This window comes from Emydura macquarii, unplaced genomic scaffold, assembly GCF_026122565.2.
Source record: "Emydura macquarii macquarii isolate MOO-44397 ecotype Brisbane River unplaced genomic scaffold, CSIRO-AGI_Emac_v2 contig_746, whole genome shotgun sequence".
In the NCBI taxonomy this organism is placed as follows: domain Eukaryota; kingdom Metazoa; phylum Chordata; order Testudines; family Chelidae; genus Emydura; species Emydura macquarii.
Genome location: NW_027130883.1, coordinates 534,607 through 544,461, shown reverse-complemented (window position 1 = coordinate 544,461; position 9,855 = coordinate 534,607). Strand labels below are relative to the sequence as shown.

The 9,855-nt window shown below is 52.6% G+C and overlaps 1 protein-coding gene across 1 annotated transcript in view; it reads right to left on the bottom strand.

The window, feature by feature from the left end:
• Positions 1 to 9,855, bottom strand: part of LOC137149438 (IgGFc-binding protein-like) — a 185,650-nt gene that overhangs the window by 155,825 nt on the left and 19,970 nt on the right. The window contains exons 16-19 of the mRNA XM_067542955.1: positions 8,816 to 9,411; positions 7,008 to 7,578; positions 4,304 to 4,503; positions 3,355 to 3,486 (exon numbers count right to left, since the gene is read on the bottom strand). Coding sequence (XP_067399056.1) covers positions 3,355 to 3,486; positions 4,304 to 4,503; positions 7,008 to 7,578; positions 8,816 to 9,411 — 1,499 coding nt within the window. The remainder of the gene's footprint in view (positions 1 to 3,354; positions 3,487 to 4,303; positions 4,504 to 7,007; positions 7,579 to 8,815; positions 9,412 to 9,855) is intronic.

Below are 9,855 nucleotides of genomic sequence, written 5' to 3'. Positions count from 1 at the left end.
GCCATGTTATCAGCCTCTGTTTAGCTTATACCAACCCCTGTCAATCACAGGCCTGACCAAAAAATCAGTTCTGGCTACACCTCTGGTGCCTGGACATGACCTTGGACTGAAAGGGGGTGGGATATGCTGGTTTCAGCCCCAGATATACTCTGAGGCTTCCTTGGTGACTGTGGGCAGCAGCAGGAAGGTGCCTTGACCTACTGGGAAGCAGGAACTCTGTCCTGGTTTCCCACATGTAAAAGGATCACTTGCTGATACTGTGGGCTCAGAAGGGTAGGTGCTGTGTGGCCCTGTTCAGACATAGCAGGGCTCTGATCTTCTCTAGGACTCTCTTGGGTGCTGCAGTAGACGCTTGATAGACGGTTCTTCAATCTAGCAACCAAAGGTCTAGCATCAGCTTCCAGCTAGCGGATCTTGTTTGACAAATTCAGATGAAGTAAGATGCAAAACGTTTAATGGCGAGGGTAACTAAGCAGTGGAACATCTCACCAAGGTCATGGGTAAATTCTTCAAGGGCTTTTAAATCCCGATTGGATGCTTTTCCTAAGAGATCCGTTCTGGTTCAACTAATTAGTGCAGGAACTTCAGTTCAGAGAAGTCCTGTGTTATACAGCAGGCCAAACTGGATGACCACAATGGACCCTTCCGCTCTTGTCTATGAAATCACGATTCACCTAACCCACTGGTGGCTCTGAGACGCTCTCCCAAATCCTCCTGAGCATGCGTTGCTAAAAGGTGTAATAGGAATGCAAGGCGCAATAATGACGCTGCAAGATAGCAGTGAAGAGTTTATTGTTCAGCAGATGACTGATATTACAGAGTGTCTTACAACTGGACCTCTGATATCACAATAGCACCGGGTGGTTAGCAGTTGTTCAGATGACATGCAGAGTCCAGGGTAGGTGCAGTGCTTATCTTTGATGGTCCCAGGTGAAGTTATTCCTTGCTAGAAGAGAGAGAACAATTAGCCTCCACCATGATCAAAAATACAACTCAGCTAAAGCTGGGCCACAGACTTTTTTTGAAGGGGGTTGGGGGCAGTGTTTGCAGGTCAAATTGAGTTTGGATCAGATTACAAACTTTCAAACACTCAGCAAATTGAAAATTGGTTTTAGCTGGAACAAAATTTGGTTGGACAAAAATCAGAACAGGCTGATGCTGGCCACTTAAAAAATGTGAAACGAGTAAGGGAGAGCTTGAAGTCCATTTCGAAGTGAAATCAGAATGTCCTGTTTCAAAGAATGTCAAAACAAAGTTTAAAATTTGGCAGAATCCGAAAGCTTTTTAATAAGCAAACAAGTCAGCACCATCGAAACCGCTTCAGTTTCCCTCAATTAGGTGCCAAAAAAATTGCATGCAAAAAGCTTCACCCAGTTCTAGGACGTAAGAGCAACCAGATACCGTCAGACCAATGGTCCATCTAACCCTATAGCCTGCCTCTGATGGGCCGATATACCAGAGGGGATGAACAGGACGGTGCATTTTTCGAGTGAGCCAGGCCCGGCTTCTGGCACTTGGAAGCAGAATGGTGATGGCTCCACCAGCAAGATGTAGAACCTGGAGTTCAAGGCAGCCTGCAGCCCTGTCTACACCACCACCAGCCAGAGCTGACCTCCGTCTCAGAGGCCTCCTTGCCCAGCCCAGTGATGAGCTGCCCCATAGCACCATTGCCATGCTCTGCTGTAGTAAGGGATGGGGGTCAGCAGGGTGATGTGTTGGCAAAGGGAAAGAATGGGGGTCTAGGCAGGAATGGCTGGGGGATTGGAGGTGGAAGAAAGGCCTGATCTGGTGCATAGCAAGCTGGACGGGGACTCAGAAGCTCTCCCACCAGCCTGCTGGTGAGCTAAGGCAAGTCACTTCATCTCTGTACTACCTCTCCTCATCTGCAGAAGAGGGTAAGGTCTGAGCTGCGGTGGGAAGCCAGGTTGGCTGGAGAGAGAGATGAGGAAGGGGGTGGGGGTCTGAAAATCAGTGGGCTCGGGGCATCCTCTGGAGACCCAGCCCATGTCTCATAGGAGAGATCTGGCCGAAGACCCGCTCAATCAGTTGTTAGGCAGGTGGGGTTGAGGTGGCCAAAATAGGCTGTCTGCAGAGCCACTCACCAGCCAGCGAAGTCTCTGGCCTTCCAGGCAGCGATGACCTGCGCGATGTTCCCCGCAACCTGGCCGTTGGGCAGCCGCCGGTCATCGGCGCTGTCGCCATTGAAGTTCCCGCAGGACGCGCACAGCTTGTTAGCCAGCCTCTCGCTGACCCTCACCACCACCTCCCCGCTGGGTCTGAACAGAACCTGCATCTCCGAGCCTTGACCCACGGCCACGCCACCCTGAGACTCGCTCACGGACATGCCGGAGCGCTGAGCCGGGAGCTTCACGGGGCGCCCATTCACCTGGAATGCACAAAGGGGGTAGGAGAGGAGGATGAGATGAATGGTGAATGAGCGGCAAGGATCTAGAGTCCATGGGCCACGTCACAGGGCTAACGTCTATTGGCCACGTTACCGTGGTGGAACAAATGAGGGTGTCCTAGTGCCTGGAGCACCAGCCTAGAACTCAGGAAACTTGCATTCTACTCCTAACTCCACCCCGGCGTGCTGGCTGACCATGGCCCAATCCTCGGTCCCCTGTCTGCCTCACTTTCCCCAACTGTGGAGTCACCGAATCATAGAAGATGAGGGGTGGAAGAGACCTCAGGAGGTGTCTAGTCCAACCCACTGCTCAAAGCAGGACCAACCCCTAAATCATCACAGGAGCAATGGTCTCAAGTTGCAGCGGGGGAGGTCTCATTTGAATATTAGGAAAAACTTTTTCACTCGGCAGGTGGTGAAGCACTGGAATGGGTTACCCAGGGAGGTGGTGGAATCTCCATCCTTAGAGGTTTTTAAGGACAGCTGGACAAAGCCCTGGCTGGGACGAATCAGGCCAACCTCCTTTGTAAAATGCTCTGAGATCTGCTGATGAAAGTGCTGTGTAACAGCCAGGTATAACGTGAGTGCTGGTCCCCAATGGGTGAGACCCCCTGGGTTTTTATTATCTAGTGAGAGCATAGCTCTAATTGCAGGACGCTTTCCCCGGTGTCTGAGCCACTTCTAACCCGGTCCCCTCTTACCCACGTCTCCTTGTTCCTCTTGACGATGACAAAAGCCTCCTGGGAGAAGACATAGATGGCTGTGCCAGCCGCCACTCCCCCAGCGCCGCACTCCTGGACCTCTACCACCACCCTGAACCAGGAGGGGGAGCTGCCGTTGCAGAGGGAAGCCACTTCATAGGTCCCGCTGTCGAGGAATTTCCCTGAGGCACCGTCGAAGGAAGTGAACTGGGCTCCGGGGACCAGCGTGCACCGGCCTTCCCGCTTCACGCAGCCACGCACCCCGTTCTGGAGCGTGCAGTCCTCTCCAGCGGAGCAGCTGTATTGCTCACAGACAAGCCCGCCAGCAGCACGGTAGGTGCACTTCTCGGAGCAGTCTCCGGAGACCACACTTTCCCCGACCTGCAGGGAAATTCCCAGGCAAACAACTTTGTTAAACTATCACTGGAGAGTCAAGACTCCATGTCAGAGGTGGGAAACAGCCATGCCTCCCTCCCCCACACCGTGGGCAGCCGACTGGGACCTTGCTAAGAACAGATGCAGAAGCACTGGTAATGCAGAGACAGATTGCCCAGATCAACTGGGAGACGCCTGATTTCAGGGGCCTTTCCCAGCCTTTCAAGTGGTTGCTTATCTCTCCCTTCAACTTTCAGCTTGAGGGAATCAAATCTCAATGGATCTGGAATCAGGGGTGTCAAAACACCCCTGGAATGAAGCAGCGCGAGACCAGAAAACAGCAATAGAGACGTGAGTAAATTGTGTGAACAGCAATTTTTTTGGCTGGCTGACAACTCCAAAACAAATTGTTTTGGGTCGAACTGAAAAGGAACTTGGTCAAAACTTTCACCTCATTGAAAAGTCCTAAAAAATGTAGTGTCGAGACAAACCGACCGTTTTGTTTGAACAAAATCAAAATGTTTTGTTTCAACGTCCCCCATCTTTAAACCCTCGTGACTGGCTTCATTCATTCCACTGAAGGAAATGGTGAAGCAGAAAAGCAGAAAAAATCAACATGTTTTGTTTCGAGGTTGACCTGAGCAGCGACTCATGGGTGGAGCTTGGGAAAGTACCGCCCCCCTCTTTGTTTTCCCAGTTGAAGCCAGTGTCCTCGACTCAGCTCTCCCTCCTCTTACCGTCCTGTGCTAATCCTACAAGTCAGCAGGCACCAATGGCAGCGGCCGGCCTGAGAAACGTAATGCCCCGGTAAGCCAGCACCCACCTTGATGTAGCGTCCGTCACGCATGAAGCCGCACCGATCCATGGACACGCACGCCTCCCCGTCAGCCGCGTAGCCGGCGTCGCACTGGCAGCCCTCAAAGCATTTCCCGGTGCATTGGGCAGAGGCAGACAAGCCGGCACAGGTGAAATCACAGGAGCTGGTGCACAGCTCATAATGACTGTTGGCTGGGCAGGCAAGGGCTGGACAGCGAGAAAGAAATGAGAGAGGAAGGAATAAAACGAAGAGTAAATGCCCAAGCAACACTGCAGCAAATCCATGTGCTTTAGATCCATCACACGCCTGCAGAAATATACAGGGGGATAGGTCTGGTACAGCAAAGCCAGGTGAATAAGATACATCTCCCTCTCACTCACATGCATGGGGAGCTGAGCTGAAGATTTAAGGAAATGCAGCTTTGTGCTTATGGATACGGCTTCACTGCAAGAGGAAAAAAAAATACCCGGAGTAGCAATGAGCCTTGGAGCCCAGGTGTTGGCTGATCTGTTGGTTAGATCTTAGTTAGAGTTTCCAATTAACATGGCGTGGTTTTGGCAGGGCTCACTCAGCTGCCTCGGCCAGCCATGGCATTACGGTTAGTGTAGGAGTGAGCGAAGACCTTCTGAATTCGTAACTTTTCTGTGCAGTGGCATTGGAGCCATGTTGGGCCCAGGACATGAGAGAGACAAGGTGGGGGAGGTAATATCTTTTATCGGACCCATTTCTGCCGGGGAAAGGGAGAAGCCTTGGAGCGACACAGAGCTCTTCTTCAGGTCACCGCAGAACCTCTGAAGAACTTCAGACCCGAAGGAGAGCACGGTCAACTTTCTCCCTCCCCCAGCTTCTCCCCCTAAGAATTTTATTAGCACGATCGGCAACATCACAACCACTACGACGTAGCAAAGTGGACAGAGAGAATACGAGCACCCAGCGCTTGCATGCTCACACCCTCCTTTGCGGGAGCCACATGGCAGCTAAGATGACCCACACATGGCCCTTGCCCCTGGCAGGATCAAGAAATCTCCCAGGACGGCATGGATCGAGGGCCACATTTTGTCCTAAATTACGCCAACGCCCACTTTGCCTAATGCATATTCAGTAGGGGTTTCAGCCCCTTTTCCTTATCTGTGTTTCCTCACCCTACTAATGTTGGGGTGCCCTTCTCCAATAAGTCGCTAGGACTTTTACCTCAAGCTTATTAGCATATACATCAATTAGTTACCATGCTGTTTGCAGAGCTGTCCTAGCCACGTCATTCCCAGGATATTAGAGAGACCAAACGGGCGAGGTGAATATAGATATTTAGGCCTGCCTGTAAAGGCCTATATTTTTTAAGCATATTCTTATCACTTAGCTAGTTATAGGGCCATAGAAACAAAGAATCAAAAGCACAGGCCGCCTGTCTATGGGCCTTCTCTCACTGTGACTGTCTGAGGCCATGTACTTTGGCTAAGCAAAAACAAGCAAGAGAGGCAGCCATAAGCTGGGAAGCATGCGGTCACATCCGCACGTCCCAATCAAATGACAGTAAAACACGGTAATACCAGGCTGTTTAGAAGGCGATACAGTCTGACGCTTCCAGATAAAGAAAAGATCCTAGAATGCTTAAAGAAAGCTGTGTCTGATCACATTCTGTCTGGTTTTTAAGCACTTCTCAACAGTTGTGGTTGTAGAACCTACACTGCGTATTGTTTGGTCTCTGTGGCACCCACTTTTCTGATTATTTCTGTCTGATGCTTTGATTGTTTCTGTCTGTTGCATAACTAATTGTAATCAGTTAAGGGGTAGGGGAATGATTGGTTAGAGAATTATGTGACCATATGTTAAAGAATTATCGTGTAATTTTTTTTTTAAATGATTGGTTAAGGTACCCTATAAAAACTGAGGTCAAACAGGAAGTAGGGAGGAAAAATTACTGGTGTGATGCATTGGAATTGATGCTTGCTGGATTATCCCAATTAACCCATTGTATTGCCTAGCCGCTGGATGCTGGACTTCAGCTTCTGTCAGAGAACCAAGAACTGGGGGAGAGGGGGTGGCCTTAACCTCTTTTATTGGACTCACTCATCTCTTTCGAGCTTGACTCTTCCACCAATATCACCTGCCCCAGCCTGCCTCTCTCTGCCATCGTGTGGTTACCCGGCAGCACTTTAGCTTGTGACAGCGCTCTCGTCTTGTGACCGTGTAGCACAAGATGTCACTTATTGGTTAGCAGCTTCTATCAAGACTTTAGGCCTTGCGCCTCGCCGCGTTTGGCTAAGTTACTGTTTTACAGGCCCGAGGCCTGTAGGTTTTTTCACCATCTTTAATTCCTGGAGACTCTAGGACAATCCCGGAGGTTGGCAACGCTATTCACAGGCCGAGCTCTGGTTTCTTTGCTGGGTTGGTTGTTGGTTTGTGTTGCCATGTAGACGCACCCTTAAGACACCAGGTTTCTGGTTTCAATTCCCAGCTCCACCAGTGCCTTCCTGGCCTGACCAACTCAAGTTTTTTTTTTTCTGGATTCGGTTCCTAGGCTTTGTTTGTTTGTTTGTTTAAGACTTTCCTATTAAACAAGCTGATGAGGACAAGCAAGTTAGGGGGGGCAACGTGAGGGTGGGGAGAGGGTTGGGCTCAGGAGACCTGGGGTCACAGGGAGCGGAGAGAGGAGAGAAGGGGTCTGGGAAGTTACCTCAACCCAGGTCTGCAGGTTGCTCTATAAACTTACGGCAGAAGGAGGACGTTCTCCAGGCTCTGATCTTGGCCCCAGCTGCCTGGCAGGTGGCCGCGTAGGCCTGGAGGCTCTGGCAGAGGGTCTCTCCTGCCCCACTGGTAGCATACATGTCATACAGACAGTTGTTGAAGCAGTCCACAGGGCTGACCAGTGAGTGACAGTCTCCGAAGGGACCCGATGCAGCTCTGATCAGCCCACAGGAGTTCTCGGCCTGGTACGGCGCCGTCTTGTCCGCATCATAGACAGGGCACCTCTCACCGCAGCCATCGGAGCACGTGGCACCATCAACGGGCACCTTCCAGGAGGCCCCGAACTCGCTCACGTCTTGGACGCTCCTCCCACTGGGCAGCAGGAAGTCGTCATTCTTGTCGCCGTTGAAGTTGCTGCACAAACCGCACACGCGCCCCTTGTAGGAGCTCGGGATGGACACGAAGACGTAATAGGAGGCGTCGTAAAGGACTTTGAGGCCAAAATCGGTCTGGACGACGACATTGTTCCCCTCCTGGTTCACGCGGATTCTCCCGCTGTCTAGGGCCAGCGGCAGAGTGTAGAGCTCGCCGTTCACCTGTGCCAAGGAAAGGGACATTTGCCATCACTGGGTTAGATTTCAGAAAGACGGATTTGAGTTTGCATAGGCTGATCTACCTGCGCTTCCCATGACTCAGAGCCAATGTTGGCTATCTTCCGCGGCAAGTTCAATGGGTCAAGCTCTGTCTCTCATCTAGCTAGTCTTCCAGGAGGCATACCTGGGCAAGAAAAATCTCCAAGGCCTCTTTCGTAGCCTTCTGTTTATTTATTTCATCTTCTCTTCTCTTAACACAGGATCTTGATTTAAATGCAATTGGGAGAGGTTGGGTGGATTTCGGGGAGTGAATGCCATGACGGTCATGGAGATGTAACCCATACTAACACAGGTTTCTGCCCCTCTCTTGGGGCTAGGCTACATATAGACACTTATGGGACCACTGGCATTTCTGAGTTAGTAGAACTGGTCAGGAAATGGGCTTTTTCCCACCCTGGCCCCAAGGAAAATTTCAACTTTTTTCAGCAAAACACCCAATTATTTCTGAAATGGCGCCGTGGTACCTGCTCGGGGCCAACCGGCAGAACAACTGGGAACAGAGCCCAAGTGGCCCTTGCTCTGTTTTAGGTCTTTATCTGACCGGCATTAATTTGATATCTGAGCAGCCCACGACCTTTAACATATTTATTATGACAATTTCTGCCTGGGAGGCAGGGCAGCGTCATTAGCCCCACTGTACAACTGGGAAAACTGAGGCACAGATGGACAAAGAGTATGTTTTCGCTGCACCGCTAACCCGGGTGATTCTTACTCAGGTCTGAACATCCAGCTTAGTCTCGCCTGGGTGGGTGTATCCCCATTGCACAGCCTTACCCATGTTGCCATGCCTTTGCCATTTCCGTGCTCACCCATGCGTGTCTGGGGGACATCGCCTGAGGCTCTTTGTGATGAGACATTCTGGGATCCTTTCCCCATCAACTGCGAGAGAACTCCCCTGTCCTTAGTCCTCCAGTGCCTTCCCACAATTCCTCTCTCTCTCTGCACTCGAAAGACTGAGTCTGCGTCCTCACTAGGGCTAAAACCCAGGTTAAATGTCTAGGGACTTGCTCAAGGTCCCACAGAGAGTTTCTGGTGGAGCAGAGACTTGCACCCAAATCTCCGGCGCACCCTCACCATTGGAGCCATCTCTCCCCATCCGCTCCAGCCTCTAAACCACGCTACCTCTGGACGTCAGGGCACCAGGGCGAGTCTACGGAACAAGCAGCGAACGGGGACTTACCACGACTGTCCATTTCCTGCCCCTCTCCACAGCGACGGCGTAGCCAGGGACGGAGACCACCACCCTCCTCGGCACGGCCACACGGCCACCGCCAGCGCTCTCGTTCTCCACCACCACGGAGAAGTTGGCCAGCCGGGGGCCAGTGCTGCAGACCTTGGCTAAGGCGTAAGCGCAGGAGCCTTGGAAGTCGAAGGCCTGTCCGTCAAAGGTCAGGTAGTGGGAATTACCGGCCAGGATGCATTTGCCGCAGCCCATGGCGTGGCAGCCCCGGACGCCGTTCTCCACCCGGCATTGCTCGTTGGCTCCGCAGGAGGCCTCCTGGCATTCGACAACCCCGTTGTCTTTGCACTGGCACAGCTCCTGGCAGGAGGCGCTGGGGTAGAACTCCTCGCCCTTCTGGTAGTACCTGCCCTGGTGCACGCAGCCGCACTGCGCCATGGGGACGCACCGGTCTCCACTCAGGAGGAAGCCGGGGTCACAGAAACACCCTTCGGCACAGGGGGCGTCGCACCCGTCCGGCGCCGAGAGGCCGTGGCAGGTGGCAGGGCAGCCGCTCCCACACAGCTCGTAGTGAGAGTGACGGGGGCAGGTGGGGCCTGCAGGAGAAGATGAGAGAGGAACGGGCAGACGGGGGTGAGAGAAAAGGCCCATTGAGGTATAGTAGACAGAGATGGGGTGGGTGTGAAACTGGGGGCCAGGACTCCTGGGTTCTATCCCCAGCTCTGGGAAAGGAGTGGGGTTTAGTGGTTAGAGCAGGGGGGGCTTGGAGCCAGGACTCCTGGGTTCTATGCCCAGCTCTGGGAGGGGAGGGGGTCTAGTGGTTAGAGCAGAGCAGGTCAGAGCTAGGAGCTAGGACTCCTGAGTTCTATTCCTGGCCTTGGGAAGGGGAGTTGGGTCTAGTGGTTAGAGCGGGGGGGCTCGGAGCCAGGACTCCTGGGTTCTATGCCCAGCTCTGAGAGAGGAGTGGGGTCTAGAGGTTAGAGCAGGGGAGCTGGGAGCCAGGACTCCTGGGTTCTAACCCATCCCCGACTGCGTGAGCC